At 36.8% G+C, this 22,824-nt stretch overlaps 1 protein-coding gene across 1 annotated transcript in view; it reads right to left on the minus strand.

Annotated features, from left to right (window-relative positions):
- LOC150076771 (BAI1-associated protein 3-like) overlaps window positions 1–22,824 on the minus strand; it is a 350,663-nt gene that overhangs the window by 130,478 nt on the left and 197,361 nt on the right. The window contains exons 16-17 of the mRNA XM_090386647.1: window positions 7,932–8,029; window positions 3,155–3,206 (exon numbers count right to left, since the gene is read on the minus strand). Of these exons, the coding sequence (XP_090242773.1) occupies window positions 3,155–3,206; window positions 7,932–8,029 (150 nt within the window). The remainder of the gene's footprint in view (window positions 1–3,154; window positions 3,207–7,931; window positions 8,030–22,824) is intronic.

Here is a 22,824-nt window from a genome sequence, read left to right on the forward strand (position 1 = left end):
CAAATGTCATATTTCCAAACTGAATACTGAGATGCAGTCAAGTGTTCACTAGTGCCCCTACATGACCTATGACAGAGTGAACTAAGAAAAGTGAAAACTTAAATACAGTGAGCCTTCTAGAGTCTAACATAGAAGAATAAAGCTACAAAATGTAAATTTTAATGTTGATTGGTGGTGAATTGAAATCAAATGCAAATATGCAATGTAAAATATACAAAATCATAATATAGGAGATAATAAAACAAAATAAATTAAATGAAAGTAAAATAATACCAGTAATCTCAATTAATCAACTAAATAACAGAAAACACTCAAAACTGTAAACAAAGGAAGAGAAAAAAAAGGGAGAATCTAACTGTGTTCGATCTGTACCAAGGATTATGTAAACAGACGGAGAGGGAGGCTAAGGAAATGAGAGAAGGTACAATGGATTGTGATGTTTGTATCAATTCTATTACTTCAAAGATAAAAAAAAAACTCCATGTGGTATAATAATAGAATAGAATACCTTTATATTAAGCTTAAAAATTGTTTTACCATGTACATGGTTTTCATTACTCTCGAGATGTCTGCATTCATCTGTTGGACTTCTTCCATGGATCGTGAATACAGGCACTGGGAGTATCCCCCCCCCCCATCAGCATTTGTCTATAACTCATTATAGAGAAATGCTGTGGGGTATTACCAGTGATGAGAGTAGGCTCTCTCATTTTCTATTTTTATGTTATACTCCTTTTCTATTAACAATTAAAAGCTTTTAGAAAATAATGCTATTCTGCAATAGGAGTAAAGCTTGTTTTGAAATAGCACCCCACTTCTTTATTTGAGTTTTTTCTTTGGTTGCATGCAGGTAACAGTAGTCCTTGGTAAACTTACTATAGTTATGGCAATGCACACATATAGTTATACATGTGTTAATTTCTTTACTTGAGTTTTTTCTTTGGTTGCATGCAGGCAACAGTAGTTCTTGGTAAACTTGCTGTAGTTATGGCAATAAACACATGTAGTTATACATGTGTTTAATTTTAGTTTAAAATTATTACAGCATTATGTTGCTTATTGGTTCCAGTAAGTAGGGTGCATTACAATGCAAATGCCCATTCTCAGCCTACACTAATTTCTTGTGAATAACTGACATTCCTTTAAGGATGATAATTTCTTCATATATATCATGATGTTTCAAAATTCTATAATGCTGTAATTTAGTAATTATATAAAACTAAGCTTATTTTTTGCTTTGATTTGGGCATTACCATTATGATGTCTTTAAAATCCATGTAAAAATCATGGCTGATTATTCTGTGAATTTTAAAATTATTTTCATGTTTCCTATGATTTTTGCCATTTTTCCCCCCATGACAAATGACTAACCCTACTTATTAGTAACGAAGCAGCACCCACCAAAGAACCAAAGAGCCTTAATTTGAGATTAATGCCTTTCATAAGACTTGAAATCTTTTTTCTGCCTGTGCTAAGCAACAAGAATGCAAGTCCTACTTTAGATAATTGTGTTAATACAATTGCTACTATATATATATATATATGTTTTATTTATTATTTTTTTTTTAAGTTAAGGCTCAGGACAGTTTCCTGAGGTGAAAGGATACACTTTAATATTGCTATAATAACAATATTTCTTTGCTGCTACAACAGACAGAACATTGTGTTATCATTCTACACTTGTTTTTGATTTTTGGGCACATCAGCATCTTGGGTCATACTGGATCAGTACATTATACTTCTACAAGTATGTATTATGGTCCTTTCTACAGTAGCTGATGATCTGTGCAGATCAGTCATTTTAATACAGTATAGCAATAGTGATTACTGTCACTATTGATATACAGCATTAGGTTTCAGAAATTCAGCAAGGGTTAAGCTATGTGTTGTTGGATTTATGAGATTCACAGGCACATCTATGAGAGGAGGAGGAGCCAAGGGGGCTAAAACCCCCCAAGGACATTTTGTTTTAAATTATATAATTGCACTGTCATGTGCCAATACTCATAAAAGAAACCAATGTGAAACATATGAGCTCTCACCAAACAAAATTTCTGGGTGCACCACTAATGAGATTCTACTGTACTTCCAAATAAAAAGCACTCCCATTGGTAACTTTCATAAAGTTTTGAAACTTTATGAAAGTATCTGTGAAAAAGGCATGCAGTAGTACCTCTTAAATCAAGGATAGCTCAATGCTTAGGGACGTTAAAAGGGAATACTTGTATTTAATGAGTGTTGCAACTCTGATAATTTCAAAACTTTATGAAAGTTTTGAGAGGCATTGAGGCAAGGTCTACCTGCTCATTAATGAGGCAAATACTATCGAAGCTATCAGAGTGGCAACACTCATTTAAATACAAGTATTCCCTTTTAACGTCCCTAAGCATTGAGTTATCCTTGATTTAAGAGGTGCTACTGCATGCCTTTTTCACAGATATTTTCATATGCACTCTCCCTCTAAACTGACATTTGCAATTCCATCTGTTTCTTCTATACCAGTCTCAATGCATGCATCAACTAGCAACACCATTCATACATAATTCCCTTCCAAACTAACTGACAACCTTCAAAAAAACATTCCTCCTTATATAATTTCTGAAAATACCAACCCACAGAAATAAGTGCAGTGTTAAGTGTTTTCTGACTTCTCAACTCTCAACCCATTTACAACATTTGAATACATTAATTTTCAGTAACTTTTTACGTATGAAGTTACAATAAAATAAAATAAACAAATGGCAATATATCCCTTTCAGGAAGTGTTGTTTAAGTAATAGTACTTCAATAAGCAGTAAATAATCCAAAGTCAGTTACTTAGAGAAAAGTCAAACTATGGTAAAAAGATGCATTTTTAATCAGGCTTAGAACAGTGAAAGGAAATGGAACAGTTCTATTATTCTTCAAAAATTTATAAATCTTCCTTACTAGCAGCTCATTCTATTTTAGATTATAATGTATCTTTTATAAGTAATTTGCTGGATCATTGCAATAGCTGTTGTATCTCATTACTTAAATGTGTTCTAGATAAGTTAAAGGATCAGATAGTAAATTAATACACCTCTTTAAAAACTCTAAATATTTAAAACATGCTACATACGAGGTGTAATGTAATGATACAGGCATTTTTAATTGATATTTTATTAGTACTCACCAATTTTTCTAGTTGTTTATATATAACAACAGAATAATTTACTCCAACATAGCTGAAAAAAAATAAAGAAAACAATATTAATCATATGTTTAAATATAATAAGACAGTGAAATATAAATTGATTCACTTTCAAACCTATTTCTTGAAAAATAGCAAATTACTAATAGTACGCATATGTACAGTTAGTAAATGAATATGAACACTTTCTACATGCAAAAATATATATAACCTGATAGCAACTTTTAGTAATTGTATTTCTATAGGACAAACTGTGCCTCGGGTACAATAGCGATGTAATGTAATGTAACTGAACTGCTGTAATTAATAAAACTCCATCAATCATAATAGCATAGTGATTTTTTCACTTGGAGACGTCTAGGCTTCAATCCCATTGGAGAGTGAAAGAATTTTTAAAGGCCTTTTCAATCAAGGCTATAGTAGTCAATTCAGAAAGAGGAAGTAGGGCTTATCAGCCTACACAGCCTGCATATTGGTTTGTGAATACATATACATAGGTACAGTCACAATATACTAGTGCAATATAGCATAAGATGCTGATGCACATAAAACCACCAACAACAGTAAAGTTCTGCTAAAAGGTAATTTATTTCAATTTTATTGTAGGCATGAATGTCTGGTAAGAAAAGCCAACAGCATTCAATTTTAAAAGTATTAACATTCATATTAATTATGATCCAATTTGACTAATATTCATTCCTAAAATAATAAGCAAAACCAAAAAACAGTACTGTTAAAAATTACCTTGGAAAACACCAAACAACTCTTGAATAAACAGAATGCTCTTCAAACAAAAGTCACAGTGAAAAGATTAAAAAAAAAAAAAGAAGGGGATCTAAATGAAATAACTTCTATAGACCTAGCAATAGGTTAAAGCGATATTATGATTTAGAAGATTATAAAATTCAATTTTCTGATGAAAATCAGAAATCATCATCTTCATCATCTTTTTCAGCCATTGTTGATCCACTGCAGGATGAAGTCCTCGACACATTTTGAGCAACTGCGGTCTTATGTTTTGTGGGGAAATTTTTATCAGTGTGGCCTGCACTTTTAGACAGAAGGATCTAATTGGTAGAGTTGGTATTCCTTTGAACATAGGTAGTGCAAAGGTTTATCCTGAACTTAAGGTATCGTTGGGGATACCTGAAGTTCAGGGAATTGCTGGTTAGAGGGGAGAAGGGGAATATAGACATGCATTTATATGCGTCAAAGTAATGCTTGTGCACATCTCAAGAATTCTTGTTTGTTGCCACAACAGCCAATGTTGGTAAGATGTTCTGGGAGTGGCAGTGTTTCAAATGAGCAGGAAGATAAAGCTAGGGAAACAAGCTTAAATAATTTAAGAAGGGTGTGTCATGGTAGTAAACTATAGACAAATACTTAATCTTAACTGTGTTTAGAGTAATGTCAGGAGTGTTGTCAATAAAACTGGTGAATTCAAACTCCTGGTTAGTACAACTAATGCTGATATGAATAGGGATAACAGAAATGTAGTGCCACCTGGAAAATTACTTTTAGGCTCAAATTTTTTTTTTTAATAAATAACCTGAAATTTCCATATCACTAATTTAATTCTTTCCAGCTTAATTCACAAAGTTTCTTCTCTGTGTGAAAGGTCTTTTTTCTGTAAACATTTATGCAAAAATACCTGTCCAGTTCATCTGCAACATCAGCTTGGTTATCTAGGATTTTCCTGCACCCGTTACATAAGGGTCTGATCTGATTCATTCTTCCCTTCTTTGTATTCATATACATGAAAAAAAAAAAAAAAAAACTCGTGGCTGCCCTTTGCTCTTTTAGCCAGTGATATCTCACTATCCAGTGGAGCAATCTTCCATGAGGAAGATTTATATGATGTTATTTATAAGATTTATATGATGCATAATGGGAACACTGGAAAATCCAAATCTCAGTTCAGCAAGTACTGCAAGATGGATAATATTGCGTATATAAGCATTGGTAGTTGCAAGGTGCTCAGTTATGGAGATGTTATTTGTTATCCACCTTAGCTTGCATAACTTGAGATGTAAAGTTTGTGTATGCTGTCAAACACTAAGTTTGGAATGAAAAATGATGACCAGAATTAACTGCTGGAATTAGTGTGACCATTAGCACTGGCAGAGTTTCAGTTGAGTTGAGTTGAGTTACGTTTGAAGGAAAATGTAATGTGAGCCAATTTCTGTGAATTGACTGGCATGAAAAATTCAGCAAGATATGCTGCAAGTTGATGAGAGCACAGATTGCTGTTATCTGGAAGTCACTCTTAGACCAGCAATATCAAAAATGGAATTCTACAGGGGTGGGAATGTGGATTGAATGTCAAATACAGTGCATGCCACTGATTGTGATCGCAGATAGTGTTACCATTTGTGAATGTTATCACTTTTAGGAAATCCCAATCAGATATACAGGGTGTTTCAGTTAAACGTTTCAGAACTTCTAAGAGAGGTAGGGTACATCCTGACAACTCGAAATCATATAGCAATGTGGGGTCGGAAATGCTTTCCTGAAGCGGTGTTGTACACAGAAGCACCATAAAGAAAAGAGACCGTAAGTGAGAAATCGTTTTAATAATACATGAAAAGAAGCAAAAGGTACATGGATTAAAGTAAGTGTTCGAAGTTTCTTCCATGGGCTACAATGCATGCCTCACATCTCCGACGCATGGACATCCGAACATTCTGGAATACTCCAGGCGAATTTCGAATTTCTTCGGCAGCTACTGCGATTCCTGCTGAAGTGTTGTTTTCCGATGAGGCATCCTTCACAAGGGAAGGAATTTTCAACACGCATAACGACCATATCTGGGCGGTCGAGAACCCGCATGCAATACGATGTCGTGCATGCACAGATTCGATTTTCGGTCAATGTATGGGCCGGTATTATGGGAGATCACCTCATCGGACCTTACCTGTTACCGTGTCGTCTAACCGGACCTATCTACTTGATCTTTCTGCAGCAAGTATTGCCACAACTTTTGAGAGATGAACAGATTTCTGCATCGACGCAACAGACAATGTGGTTCCAACATGATGGAGCCCCTGCCCATTATAGCGGAGATGTTCGTAACTACCTGGATGTCACATTTGGTCAACAGTGGATCGGACGTGGTGGTCCCATGCGTTGGCCTGCTCGGTCACCCGACCTATCATGTCTTGATTTTTATTTCTGGGGTCATATGAAATCGCTAGTTTATGACACCCCTGTTGACAATGCTGAGGAGCTGGTTGCAAGAATCGCATTAGCTGCCGAAGAAATTCGAAATTCGCCTGGAGTATTCCAGAATGTTCGGATGTCCATGCGTCGGAGATGTGAGGCGTGCATTGTAGCCCGTGGAAGAAACTTCGAACACTTACTTTAATCCATGTACCTTTTGCTTCTTTTCATGTATTATTAAAACGATTTCTCACTTATGGTCTCTTTTCTTTATGGTGCTTCTGTGTACAACACCGCTTCAGGAAAGTATTTCCGACCCCACATTGCTATATGATTTCGAGTTGTCAGGATGTACCCTACCCCTCTTAGAAGTTCTGAAATGTTTAACTGAAACACCCTGTATACTAAGACATAGAAAAAAAAATGCCATTTACTGTAATCAGTGCTTTGGTTTAGTTATTACCTTTTTGTCTTATTGTGGTTTACACATGAGCAGTGGAAGTAATCACATAACATTCCAATTTTTTCTTGAACTCCCACTTGTTGTTTGTTTATGGGCTTTATGTGGCACAAGGGCAGCAAGGCCACCTTGAACTCCTACTATTGTTCCATTACACCATGAAATAAAGTACTGTATCTGCACTCGTGGGATGCATGATGACTCTTCCTATGATTAAAGCTGGCCCCTTTCAAAAGCGGCCATGTGATAGACAATGGCATACCACCACATTACCTGATGCTACAGAGACCATAACAAAACCAACTCCAAAAACTGCTGTTAAAGGAAGACCTGCAACTAGGTGGAAGGATGGGATCAGTGAACTTTTGGACGTAACATTTTGCGATGCTGCTCGTATAGCACATGATCGATGCAGTTGGAGGAATTTGTTTGTGGCCACAACAGCTCTTCAGGGAACTATGTGACTGGAAGAAGATCTGCACTCCTACCAATCCGACTGTTTTACAGTAGAGACACAATCATTTTCTAATTCTTGATTTTAATATTTTCTTTATTTCTTTTTAATGGTTTGTATGGATTTTCGGAAACATTAGCCAGTTTCATTTTTATTGATTATTTTGTCAAAAAAACAGTAGGCAGTCAAATTAAAGTATTTTATATTGCTTGATTTTAATGCTTTCTTCATGTCCATGTACACTGTTTATGTACATATTTCTGCTCTGCATCAATAAATAATTCTGTTTCTTTGCTGTCTCTTTTTTCTTCAGTTAGTGTAAACTTAGCTGTGTCCCAAAGTGATCGCAATAAGCAGCATACATTTTATATTCGATTTACATTCCAATAAATCCAATCCAATTATTGCTAAATGACATAATGAAACCTTCAAAGCAAAATTTAATATTGTAAAGTTTTTTTTTTTATTTTATACCAAGAAGTGTTCATTTGCATTCATGTTTTAAGTAAAACACCTGAGCAAAGTTATTAAAATTGGAAAATTAAAATGCTGCATTCCAGTCAATCTTAAGTACATTTTTGCTGCTTGACATAAAGTTAAACATAGATTTTACTTAGTTATTGATCAATTAAAATCTTTAAATATTTAAAATTATTCCAATCACATTTCAAACAACTTCAACATACCTTTCAAATTCCTTATTATAATACATTATTCCTTTCTGTATATCCAAATTAATAGCATTGGTTACTTCTATTAAACTCCTTAGCACATTTATGTCTGACTGAAAAATAATATTAGATTTAATATAAGGAAATCTATACAAGGATTTACAAAATTTTTTTTTCAACCATTAAAAAATGACAAAAAAAAAAAACAAAAAATAAAAGACCAAAGAAACAAACAATATACTATCCTTTCAGTACTTTAAAACACAGTAAAAGGGCTCTTTGGAACAAAATAATGTCATTTATAATAATTTTTAATATTTTAATACTTTAAAATAATAGACAGCAAATTAAGTACGTTCAAGGATCACTACTTTATTTTCCCATTATGATTGTCAGAGATCAGACTTTCATGTGAAAAATCAGTGCATAAAATAAAATATTTATTAATAAGAAGTTGAGAGGACTACCTTGTCCTTTCATCGGCTTTTAAAGCCAGCAGCAGGATTTAAAATTAATTAATTAAGTTTTTTAATACTCACAGCAGAACAAACTTTGTCTTCACACGAATTACCCTGATATTGCAGTGTTTTCAAATAAATGTCTTTCACCAAAAGGTTAATTCACCATTTGAAATACTTAAACCTAATGTACATGCAGTCTACTGTCTACTTAGAATATATGATATTGAATCTATAAGAATTTGAAGTTTGAACATTGATATAAATAAAATTAGATAGCATCACAGAATATAAAAAAAATCAAAGAAAATAAACAAAAAAAAAAAAAAAAGATGAAAAGGAAAGAAAAAAACCAGACAACTTAATGTTTGAGTATAATTTTTAAAAGTTTATTTAATCTCCTTAATCCATAACATAATAATTCATTCTTATTCTAATTCATTCTACAGCAAGATACTGTCATGATGGCATGAAGATGCAACAGATGAAAAAATCAGATTTGAATATCCATCCCTGACAAGAGAACCCCAATATGTGTTTTTGAAGCAGGGCTAAATGTGGGTCTCAGGTATATATACAGAATATTCAAATATTCAGAATTTTCTTAAACTGTTTCCCAGTTTTTGTAATTCTAAACAAACAAACAAACCTAAGGATACATACAATTTACAGAAACAATACACTTGCAACATACCAATGAGAGCAATAATAAAAATGCAACTTCATATATTGCCTCCAACCTCTTTCTCTATAGACAAAAAAAAAAAAAAAATCTGCAGTTCAACCAAGGAAATGATGAACAAAAATCATGTAGATCACCCTATTTCATATTCATGCAATCGAGTAATATGAGGTACCTGGAGAACAACTAACATCAAGTCTTCACTTTGAAGGACTGTTTGTGAGGAACTAATCAAGAGTGTTATGTGTGCAGTTGGCTTGGTATTCTAGTAGGTATATAAACAAATTGTGTAAGGTCATTAGAAATAGTTTCTGTATCTTTCAGAAATACTTTCAGGATCTCCACCAGCTGGTAGATGGAGATCCTGAAACATACGATAACAAAAGTGAAACCGACTAGAGTTATGAATATTAAAAATCAAAAAAGGAAAAGGAACTCAACAGTTTTGAGAAAAAATTTTATTAAAAAAAAAATATTAAAAAAAATATATATAAAAATTTTTATAAAGCTCAGAGAATAACAGAGGTAAGAAACAAAGTTAAAAGACTGAGGAAAAGGGATTTTAAGCCAAAAACAAAATCAGAAAGAGAAGAATACATATTAGGAGGCTTGTGAAGGAATATCAGAGTGTAGACATGCACAAGTCCCCCTTTAACCTTAAAATTTGAACTAAGAATTTTAAATTTGTCTCTTATTTTTCCTAATTATTCACTGATTTCAGATCAAATAACTCTGATTCCAAAATGAGTGGTGGGTGAGGCAAATGATAATTGAGATTCTGTCAGAAAAATTGAGGGCTTGGAATACTGTAGATGGAAATGGACATTATTGAAACCATGTATATGTTTAAAATGAATCTGGAAGTTTTTGGGAGGTACAGTTCTTTATGCAGATAAGCGTGTTCCATTAGTCTGATTATTCATGATGCATTGAGGTAGATTAGGTAAAACTTAAGGATATATATACACCGATGAGACAAAACATTATGACGAGCAAGTTGAATATGCAAATTGAAGCAACTGCAGGTGAACTATGGCACGTGCAGGACGTGTAGGACATGGTATAAAAAACACCTGATACTGAGCTCTGTTAATTGGTGTTACTCTTGTTCTTTAGATAGGAAAGACAGCGGACTTAAGCAAGTTTGACAAAGGCCAAATTGTAATGGCCAGACAACTAGATCAGAGCATATCCAAAATGGCATGGCTGGTGGGATGCTCACGGTCAACGGTGGTTAGTACCTACCGAAAGTGGTCAGAGGAGAGGAAACCCACGAACTGCCAGTGTGGTGTTGGACGACCATGGCTCATCGATGCTCGAGGTGAGTGAAGGCTCTCCCGGATGGTACGTGGCAACAGAAGGGCGCTGTGGCGCAACTCACCAGTAATTGGAATGCCGGTGATGGGAGTAATGTGTCACAACACACAGTATATCGAATCCTGCTGATGGGGCTGTGTAGCCACAGGCTGCTCCGAGTGCCATGCTAACTACGGTTCATCAGCAACACTGCCTACAATGGGCATGCGAGCATCGAAACTGGACCTTGAGTGATTGGAAGAAGGTCATCTGGTCCAATGAATCATGTTTCCTGTTGCACCATATGGACGGCCAGGTATGCATGTGTCGTTTACCTGGGGAAGTGATGTGGTCTGGATGCATCATGGGACAAAAACAAGCTGGTGGCAACGGTGTCATGCTGTGGGCGGTGTTCTGCTGGGATACCCTGGGTCTAGTCATCCATGTGCCAGGCACCCTGATGTCTACCACCTACCTAAACATAATTTCTGACCAGGTGCATCCTTTCATGGCAATGGTCTTCCCCTCTGGAGGTGCCTTCTTTCAGCAGGATAATGTGCCATGCCAAACCGCCGGGATTGTTCGAGACTGGTTCACAGAACATGAGGACGACTTCCAGGTATTGCTCTGCCTCCAAATTCCGGAGACATCTATCCCATCGAGCATCTGTGGTTTGTGCTGCAACAGCAACTCCAATCTGCAGTGTCTCAACCATGGATCTTACAGGAGTTAAAGGATGTGTTGGTTACGTGTTTGTATCAGATACCACAAGACACATTTAGAAATCTTGTAGCATCCATGCCTTGCCGGGTATGAGCTGTTTTGGCTGCACATGGAGGACCAATATCATCAGGTAGGTGGTCATAATGTTTTGGCTCATCAGTGTACATGAAGTGATTAATTTTTAGATATAAAATAACAATCAATGAAATTTTTGGATATGGCATGCACACAGCAAGAATACACTCAATTCTCAATTCCTTAACATAATGTGTCTTTGTTGGTTTTTCCATCACATGAACATTACTTAAATTTCTTTTGGTTGCAGATGTCAGTGTAGAGACAGCAAGATTATGTACTAGTTGATCTGGATGCCTCCTAGAGGGTTATCAACAGGCTTAGTCTGGTGGATTATCCAGTGGCAGGTCAGCCTGCAAAAACTATTTTAATGCCATAGCCTCAAAATCTATGGAATATTTCATCTCATTATAGTGACCATCATAACCTCAAAACAAGTGACTCACACTAAATGATAGAAAGGATGGGATGATGCCTCAGGAGATCACACATGGTTTTTTGGCCTTCATTAAGCAAAGAGGCAATACCAGGTGCTAGATGACTCTGTACCAATAATGAGTCACAGAGTCGACCATTCCTCGGTGTATTGCATTTGCCACAACTTGATCCTACTTGCAGTGGTTCATGCCTGGGTTGTCATTCCAGAATACTAAGCACAGTATTTTAGACCTTGCATGTGAGGAATACACTCAGGGTTAATAAGAGTACTGTGAACATAAAGGATTTGGTTGTTACAGAATGGATAGACTGCCAAAATTTGATGCACTTGACTCATAAGTGGAACCTGAACATTGGCTACATCGACATTTTTGATTCCTGGGTAACAGACTAAAATGTCTACACTGGAAGACAGTTTATTCTGTGAAAATTAACAAATTAATCAAAACTGATTAGCAGCTGCTAAAAATAAATGGTAAAACATGTTTAAAACTTTAAAACCACTTTAAAAAGGAAGACATTAATTCTGAATTTGACTGGAAGATACCTTTGAGCCCCTGAATGTGATAGAATACGAAGTTTGTAAATATTTTCATTAATCCAGTATGGATACAGCCAGAACATTAATTATAAAGATAAATTTTACTGGTTACCTGGGTTCTAAATTCAAGTCTTTCATGAAAATTATAGAAATTAACATTTTAAAATGAAAAATCATCAATTTAAAACCTGTATATCTGTCATCATTTCATTTCCTTATATTTATTTCAAGAAAGATGACACCACTTCAAGCCTCTGACCTTCAGTAGATGTATAATTTACTTGTAAAATTAAAGCTACATCACAGGAATTAGTGTTTAATAAATAAATAAATTTCACAATGAAAATGCAAAATACAGAAGTAATATATTTTAAGACAATGTATAATATTATAAATACCTTATTTTCGGGATAAGTGCTTTGAATAACACTATTGTACCATTCCAGAGTTCCTCTCTAAGAAAATTTTAAAATGGCAAAAAAAAAATAATGAGAATACATTTTGTTTCATTATTCAATCAATAAATTCATCAAAAAAGAATTTAAAATGTTTATTCAATACAATTGAATATCATAAGAACTCAGAGTAACTATCTACCATAATTTCTAATTAGGAATTTAAAAAACCTCCAGTTCACAGTACAACCAGCATCATTGAAATATAGCATTTATACTCAGTTAAAAGGAAAACTGCATATGTCAGATTAAAGAAAACCTTTATAAATTATTAGAGACAACAGATACATATATTAAATCCAATAATATACTGAAAACCTCATGGCATTAACACGTTAAGTCATTCACACTGAATGGTATTTTGTTCAAGAAATGATACCTTATAAAAAGTTAGTCAAGTTGAAAAAGTAGTTCACATAATAACCCCAGTGAGCTTGGCTAACCCAATATTCTCTTTCCTGGTGATCCCTTTCTACTTCTGCCTCTGCCTCTCTCTCTCTCTCAGGGTAACTTGGGGAAATTTCTTTTTGGCTGGTGCAGCAAAAGCCTCAGGCTTCCTTGAACTATACGGCTAATAATAATAATAATATTATTATTATTATACTTGCTCCACAAGTGGACATCGCCACTTGCGGAGCAAGTCGTGCTGTCCCCTCATAAGGATGCAACAAGAGAAGGACAAGACCATCCAGCTCCACCAAAAGTGCTTCCTGCACAACTGCACTAGTGACCACCCAGGAAGGAAGAAAATGCCAATGCATGAAGTGGAGCATTGAAATGAATATGTACATCATGAGAGCATACTATGAAATAACTAGGCTAGAGACCGATATGACAAAGTACAGGTCGCGACTAAATACCAAGTGGTTGGAATGATACCCGGATATTCAGTTCACTGAACAGCGATTAGCAGACCAAAGAATGACCATCATCACGAAGAACCTAATAGCTCCTGCAATCTTGGAAAAAGTCAAGCAGGATGTCAGCGATCAACTACAAAGTACAAAGAATATGGTCAATATGGAACCAGAGGAGGAACATCATACCATGGAACAAGAGGAGGAACAGCAAGAAGAAATACAACCCAGAGTAGCTGAAGTGGAAAGAGACAAAGTCATGATATCCAGAATAGAAGATGAATGGAAGAAAGCCCTAACAGAATTCGAAGAAATGGACCCCACAACAACCCATGTGATACCTAAGCAGAGGCCAAATAAAATCCTGTGGAGAGTAACATCATCATCATCAGCCATTTTCAATCCACTGCAGGATGAAGGCCTCTCCAGCAACTTTCCAGTTCCTTCTATTTTGAGCACTGGCCATCCATTTACTACCCACAAACTCGAATTTCATCTATCCATCTCCGCCTTTGTCTTCCAGGTTTTCTTCTAGCTCCTCTTGGATACCATTCTGTTATTTTCTTAGTCCATCTGTCATCATGTCTTCGAGCTATGTGTCCTGCCCAAGACCATTTTAGTTCTTTAGTTTTGATAAGAATGTCTTTACTTGAGTTTGCTGCCTAATCCATGTGTTTCTCTTCTTATCTAACAGTTTGATTCCCAATATAATTTGTTCCATTCTTCGCTGTGTAGTTCTCAGCTTCTCTTCCATTCTTTTGGTGAGTGCCCAAGTTTCACTTCCATAAGTCATGGTGAGGAGTATACATTGGTTCATTATTTCACGTTTCAGACAAACTGGGATATTGCTCTTCAGTATGTGACTATATTTCCTGAATGCTACCCATCCAAAATTTATTCTTCTCTTGACTTCTAGCCATTTATCATTATTACAGCTAATAACTTGTCCCAGATAAGTATATGACTCCACCTTTTCAGTTACTGCTCCTTCAATCATTATTTCCCTTTCTGTGGCATACTTGTTCATCATTACTTTTGTTTTAGCCATATTCATCTTTAATCCAAAATCCTTACTAACTGTGCATAACTGATTAAGATTTTCCTCTAATTCTTTGGGATTGTGGCTTATGACCACAATGTCATCTGCAAATCGTAAATGGTTTAGGTACTCTCCATTCACATTGACTCCTTTCTGCGACCAGTCTAATCTTCTGAAAGCTTCCTCAAGGGCAGAAGTAAACAGCTTCGGAGATATTGTGTCTCCTTGTCGAACTCCTTTCTCGATTTTAAATTTCCTACTGCCTTTGTCTAGTCTAATAAAAGAGGTAGCACTCTCATATATTTTCTTCAAAATCATAATATATGGGGTATCTATGCCTTGTCTTTCCAGTGCCCGAAACATTGCCTTATGCTGTATGGAGTCAAATGCCTTTTCATAATCCACAAATGCCAGGCATAATGGTGTTTTATATTCATTTGCTTTCTCCATTAGCTGCGATATTACCTGAAGGTAGTCCATAGTTGAGAATCCTGTCCTAAAGCCAGCTTGCTCTTTCGGTTGATTCTCATCAAGTATTCTTTCTAATCTGTTAGTAATGACCCTTGTGAACAACTTGTAGATGTGGGATAACAAGCTAATTGGTCTATAATTTCAAATTTCTGATTTATCTCCTTTCTTATGCAGCAAAACTATGATTGCATTATCCCACTGTTTAGGCATCACACCTTTTCGAATGCACTCTGTGAAGAGCCTTGCCAGTTTTTGTGTTATGTCTCTTCCTCCCAATTTTAACAACTCTACAGTAACTTCATCTTCCCCCGGGGTTTTCTGATTCTTCATTTTCTTCAATGCATGTTCTACCTCATCAGGAAGAATATCGGGTATGTCGTATGTGTTGCTACTTTGCAATCCGTCTTCCCCACTGCTGGCATCATTACCTCGCTCCTTGTATAATTCTCTATAGTAGTCTTCTGCTATTTGAATTACGCCTTCTCTGCTGTTTATAAGTACACCATCGCTATTCTTCAGTTTCAGTATCATTTGTCTTTCTGTATTACTGCTCATGGCTGCTGATTTAAATCCTTTGTTTTCCCTTAATGCTTGTTCTACTTTTCTTGTGTTAAATCTTCTTATGTCCTCTCTGAGTCTCTTTCTAATGGCTTTGCATAACTCAGTATACTCAATTTTCTCCCTGTCAGTGTTTTTCTTCCTCTTCATTTGTCGTCTTTGGTTCATCATGACAAGTGTTTCTTGACTAATTTTTTCTACTTTGGATTTCTTTTTCCCTATAGGTTTCTTGAGCTTTATCATTTTCAGAAAGTTGTAATATTCCTCGTCGATATCTTGGTCCTGAGCAGCCTGCAGAAACTCAAACTTGTTCTTAAGTTCCAGTACATACTGCTTTTTCTCCTCTTCTGTTATCTCAAAGACCTTTATTTACTTGAGTCAGTTTTTTTCTTTCCTTTCCTACATTTATATCAAGTGTACATCTTACCATTCTGTGATCACTTCCAACATTTACCTTATTCAGGATGGTAACATCATTCACAATATATCTTCTGTTAGTGAGGATGAAGTCGATTTCATTAGTTGTTAATCCATTTGGACTCTTCCATGTCCACTTTCTGTTCACCCTTTTCTTGAAAAAAGTGTTCATTACTGACAGTCCTTGAGAGTAACAGACCACCTCAATCGGCAAAAAATGCCACATTACCTTGACAACAATGGTGCAATGCTAGAGGCTATCCACACAGCCATATACTGTGCTGCCATAGCAGCTACTAGGATTAATGGAAAAGAAACAAGAGACCAGCAGCAGAAGAACCAAAAACAGAAGGAACCACCAGCTTGGGAAAGAAGACTTCAGCAGAAGATAGAAGAAATAAAAGTGTCAAGATAGGTCAGTTGAACTAGTACCAACAGGGTAATAGAAGTAAGAAATTGATTGGAAAGGTGAAAAGCATCCTCAAGAGAGACAGCGTCCACAGCAAACATGAAACCAGAAATCAGAGAATAGGAGAATACTTGGACACACTGAAGCAGAACCTCCTTGCACTCAGCAAGAGACTACACCAATACAAAGAGAGCTCCCAGAGGAAAATAAACAACCGAATCTTCAATGAGGACCAAAGAGCCTTCTACAGGAAACTGGGTGAAGATGAGAAAGCAGGAAACAGACCACCCGAGAAGAAGACGATCGAGGAGTTCTGGGGAAATATCTGGAGCAGTGAAGTAAGACATAACAGCAGAGCACCCTGGATAGAAGTAGAACAGAAGAAAACCAAGGACATACAAGAGATGAGAGAGTGTGGGAGATTCGAGAAGAAAAAGAAGTAAAACAGTCGATCAGGAACACCCACAACTGGCGAACCCCAGGAATTAATAACATCCACAACTACTGGTACAAGAAGCTCACCTGCACACACAAGCACCTAGCAGAGCAGTTCACTCAAATGATAAGGCACCCGGAGACAATCCCGAAGTTTCTCACCGAAGGAGTCACGTATCTGAAGCTTAAAGACGAAGATACAAGAAACCTGGCAAAATACAGGTGAATCACCTGCCTCCCAACAATGTACAAGATCCTGACCAGCTGCATAACCAAGAAGATATCAGAGCACTTAGAGAGTCAGAACATAGTGGTCGAAGAGCAGAAAGGATACAAGTGGAGGAGCAAAAGATGCAAGGAGCAATTAACCATAGATGCTGCAGTTATGGAGCAAGCCTATGAGAAGCACTGCAACCTATACATGGACTACCTCAATTACTGCAAGCCCTTCGACTCCGTACCTCACAGCTGGCTAATAGAGACCCTGAAGATCTACAAGGTCAATCCAATAGTGAAAAACTTCCTAGGAGCAACAATGGCGAAATGGAGTACCACCATTAAGGTTGAGAATGTCACAACTAGGCTAATCCCCATCAGAAGAGCAATCTTTCAGGGAGATGCTCTGAGCCACTGTGATTCTGTCTAGCACTCAACCCGCTATCCATCATGCTTAATGGCAGCAGCAAGTATGGATATAATCTCAAAGAAGGAAGTGAAGAAAGAACTTGTACACCCTCACCCACCTGATGTACATGGATGACATCAAGCTCTATGATGTCCGAGAAGCAACTCCAGCAACTACTCCAGATCACCGAAGAATTCAGCAAGGACATGAGGATGGAATTTGGTCTAGACAAATGCAAGACCCACACACTGCACCAGGAAAAGTTAGTTGGCCGAAACTGCTGACTGGTAAAGAGATCGAAGTTATGACAGAAGGAGAGACCTACAAATACCTAGGGATGATGCAGGCTCAGCAGTTACAGCACAAGGAAATCAAGAAGTGCCTGACCGAAAAATATCATCAGAGACTCAGAAGTCTGCTGAAAGCAAAATTGAACGGAGGGAACACAGTTAAAGCCATAAACACCTATGCAACTCGAGTACTAACATACAGCTTCAGGATCATAGATTGGACTAACACCAAGCTAGAAGATATCATGCGAAAGACAAGGACAATAATGACCAAGAGCCCCCAACACCACCCAAAGTCAGCAGTGGAGAGACTAACAATAGCTCGGAAAGAAGGAGGAAGGGGCCTGATAGAGCAACAGAAAACAGCGATGCCATATTGCTCCAGGAATGTGCAGTGGTCATTCCCTGACCTTCCGCATCCTCCGTATTTGGTGGTGACGGGCTCGAACCCCGGTCTAATCAAGAACCATGTGCTACACACTGCTGCTCCTTCCCACCTGGCTACGGAGGTGCCTACACCAAGCCATAAGGAAGATAGATAAGTGGTATACCCCACTCAACCTAAGCGACCAGAGCAATATGGCCTTAGTTGCTAATGCTTCTAAAAACCAAATAACAAACAAACCTAAGCGAGGAACCCCTACCCATCCAGACGGCACAAGAAATGAAGTTAGAAAGATGGGCAAAGAAGACTCCCCATGGCAGACACTCTAATGACCTCCATCAAGGTCATATCAATAATACTGCTTCCAATGCATGGCTCACAAGTGGAACGCTCTTCGCCGAGACTGAAGGATTCATTCTGGCCATCCAAGACCAGGTAATCAATACCAGAAACTACAGAAAATACATAGCAAAGGAGCTCAGAATGTCAGATGACACATGTCGACGATGCCACCTAGCCCCAGAAACGATCCAACACATCACCGCGGGTTGCAAGGTGATCACCCAGACTGAGTACACTCATAGACACGACCAGGTAGCCAGGATAATACATCAAAAGCTAGCAAGGAAATACCAGTTGACCAAAGAAAGTGTACCATACTACAAGTATGAACCCCAGGCAGTACCAGAGATCCAAACCCACAAGCTGTACTGGGACTGTACCATAATAATGGATAAGAACATCCCACACAACAGACCGGACATAACCCTTGTGGACAAGGCTACCTACCTGATTGACATAGCGGTGCCCAACACTAGCAATGTCCAGAAAACCCATGAGGAAAAAATTAGGAAGTACACGAACCTGAGACATGAAGTCAAGGAGATGTGGCATATGCAAGAAGTATCGACCATCGTGTCAACCACTGGTATGGTGCCAAAGACTCTACATAGCAGCCTAGCAGCAATAGGTCTCCCAGAGAACACCTACAAGGAACTCCAGAAAGTCGCAATCCTGAACACCTGTAGGATAGTCAGAGATTTCCTCGACCAACAGTAACACCAGACATTACAACCACCCTGTGTACTTGGTAGCAGTACCCATCATGGAGTGGTATCCTCCAATCAGGGAGAAATAATATAAGAGCAACAACAATAATAATATTTTCTCTGTCTGACTACTGGATTATTTCCTCCTCTCTCTTTTCTTTATAAAAATTTCTTTGCAAATTCCCTCAAAAATCTGGGAGTATTATTTTTTCTGGTATATTATTTAACACAAACAAAATCATATCTCAAATATATATATATATATGCAACATATACTTGCTTCACCCCACTAGTTAACTCAGTCCAGTTAATTGTGTTTTCCCAGAAAGTCAGAAATTTGTTTCTAATGCACTGTAGAGCTAGAAAAAAATCATCTTGTTGGGAGGATGTATATATGTAAATAGTTATCCCACTGGGCATATGTTGACTGTTATGCTGTAGAAAGGCTATACCAGTCCTTGCCCAATAGATAACATTATAATTTAGTATTAATATTACATTGTTTAGGTTATTAATCACATAATATCTTACTTATTTCTTATTCCTTTCTGTATTTACCTTTAATCTTTATCTAAACAAAAATGACTTTACAATTATATTAACATTTTCAAATTTATCCATTAATATCTAATTTGCCAATGATCCAACATTAATTTAGAGTAGTGAAAGCCTAGATTTAGCTAAATTAATTATTATAAATCCAGTGGCAGACTGAAAATATAGTCTCTTCTCCTGCCAACTGCTACCCATAATGTTTTTTTTTTGGAGATTTCATGTGAATACTGTAGTACTTTATGGTGATGCATACCTGTTGGGTTTTGGGTTCCAATCCCAGTTTGCTGTAAGTACCAAACATAGTATATATACTGTTTGGTACTAAACATAGGTTAAAATTAACATTCAGTTACATATTATCAAAATTTATTTTGGCTATACTAAAAGTGAAAAAAATTCATGCATGACTATGCATGAGATATTCATTTCGTATGACTGTCTGTTCAAACCTCCTGATGAAGTAGTGGAGGGATGGCCATGTGGATGAATGCATTTTTCTTTTCCTCCCTAACCCTTTTCGATTCCTTTTTCACTCTGCTCTTTTATTTTATTTTCTTTATTGCTTTTTATCATAGTTTTTAGCTATAAGATTATACAAATTAGTAATTAACTAGTAAAATTAGGAAATACGGAGGATGCGGAAAGGTCAGGGAATGACCACCGCATATTCCCAGAGCAATATGGCCTTAGTTGCTAATGCTCCTAAAAACCAAATAGCACACATAACACACAGTAAAATTAGGATTTAACTCATAAAAAATCTAGGCAAACCTGCGCTAACACCCCAAAATTGTTAGTCAGCACCATTAGGCCTTAATGCCTGAAATGCATCCATCCCAGTTATAAATACACCAGAAATAACATATCCAAAAATGATTAGGATCACGCCCTAATCATTTAAATTAATGTGCATATAATGTTTAATTGTTAACTATTGAAATAGAATTAATGCCACATATCAATAGTACCAATTTAAAATTAATAGTTTATTTCTTTATAGCAGAAAAAATCATAAAATAAAATAAGAAGTAATGGTTGTTGTTGTTGTTGGATTTTTTTTGGCACAAGAGCTACTTTGGCCATATTGCACCTGTTCCTGTGGAGAGACACTGTACAGATTAATAAAAGGGTTTATATGAGCATAAATATATTAATCTGTTTTAGATAGTGGAAAAACTCAGGTAAATTGGAGTTGTCCCCAATAATATGTCTAATTTGAAGAGGTTCGTTTAAATTAGATAGGGATCGGAATGATGTGGTTCTGGCATACTGATAGTGAGTGCACTCCATAAGAATATGCTTTACGGTTAGTGTTGAATCACAGTGGAGTGGAAGCACAGTGATGGATTATTTCCTCACAATAAATATTGATGTGTAAGATCAATATTTATTTATTAGCATGTATATGACCTATATGTGCTCTGGCAAGCACAACCTCTTCGTGTCTGTTTGAGCGGAAACTAGATTTCCATAGCTGTGGATTCTGTTTTATATTTCGTAACTTGTTATTTACCTGATTATGCCAAATTTCTCTCCATTTTTCATTGCAAATTCGGTGCATGATTGATTTATAGTCTGTGTAAGGAATCTGGATGTGGTTATTATCAGTGGGATTTCTTGCTGCTTTATCTGCACTCTCATTTCCTGGTATTCCAGTGTGCCCTGGAATCCAACAAAATGTGACAGTCTGCCTACTGTTATGAAATTCGGATATTTGAGTTCTTATTTGATTTATCAATGGATGTTGAGAGCGAGAATTGCCTTGGAGGGCTGTCACTGCACTCAAAGAGTCTGTATAGATAATAGTCTTTGGTGTGCAAACATGAGAAAGTAAGGTCAAACCCATCTTAATGGAACAGAGTTCTGCAGTGAAAATGCTGCATTCTTGTGGTAATGAAACAGAGACTTTTGATGTTGGTAGCACCACAGCAGCTCTCACAGCTGTGTCACTTTTGGAGCCATCAGTATAAATTTGCAAAATGTCTGCATTTGCCAAAGAGTGAGCTGCATGTAGTTTCTGAATGATTGGATTGTTCAGGAAGTGTTTCTCCCAAAGTCGGAAGTAGTCATGACATGAAGGTATACACACTTTCCATGGAGGTTGTACAATTTCTCTGTCTTGATGTAAATTGGTCAACTGCATATTCCACTGCTGAATCAGTTCTTGTAGATGGATTTCTGTAGGTTTGTTTTCAAGAAGCTTATTTGTGAAAAGGTTTACCCATTGTAGATCACAGAGGAATGACCAGATAGGATGAGATGGAAGGCTATATATTTTAACTGCATAATTGAGGAGCAGCATCTTTCTCTGAAGTTGGAGTGGAGGTTCATTGGCCTCTACATATAAGCTTTGCACTGGCAAAGTCCTGTACACCCCAAGAGCAATCCTGAGCACACTATGTTGTATTGTGTTGAGACAGGCTAACAGTCTTTCGGGCAGAGTCATAAACAGGGGCACCATAATCTAATCAAGATCTGATTAAGGCCCGGTATAGGTGGAGTAGAGTATAGCGATCAGCTTCCCATGTCATAGATAAGATGACTTTAAGTATATTCAGCTTTTTCATACAGACAGTTCGTGTTTGTAGTATGTGTCTCTGGAATGTGAGTTTAGTGTCAAGGGTTATGCCCAAGAATCGGATATTGCTAGTAATTGGTATCGGTTGATTTCCCAGTGATAATTCAGGTTCTGGATGTAGGTGACGTTTTTTACAAAAGTGAATGGCTGCAGTTTTTGTTGCTGATAGACGATAACCATTATGTGAAGTCCATGACACTATTTTGTTTATTGCAAGCTGTAAATGTCGTTCAATGGAATGCATATTCTGTGAATGGCAAGATATTGCAAGATGATCAGCATAAAGATAGATTTCTACGTTACCCAAAATGTTCTGCGCTAAATTGTTTATCCTAAGAGCAAAGAGTGTAGCACCGAGTACCGATCCCTGTGGTACACCTTCTCTTTGGATAAGAGCTTGCAAAACAGCATTATGATAACTCACTTGAAAAGTTCTATTTTTAAGGTAACTCTCTATGATCATTGGAAGTCGACCTCTGAGTTCTATGGCATACAGGTCTTGCAGAATACCATAACGGCAGGTGGTATCAAAGGCTTTTTCAATATCCAGGCACACCATGACAAGATGTTCT

Source organism: Mastigoproctus giganteus, chromosome 12 (assembly GCF_048544385.1).
Source record: "Mastigoproctus giganteus isolate SK-2022 chromosome 12, ASM4854438v1, whole genome shotgun sequence".
In the NCBI taxonomy this organism is placed as follows: domain Eukaryota; kingdom Metazoa; phylum Arthropoda; class Arachnida; order Uropygi; family Thelyphonidae; genus Mastigoproctus; species Mastigoproctus giganteus.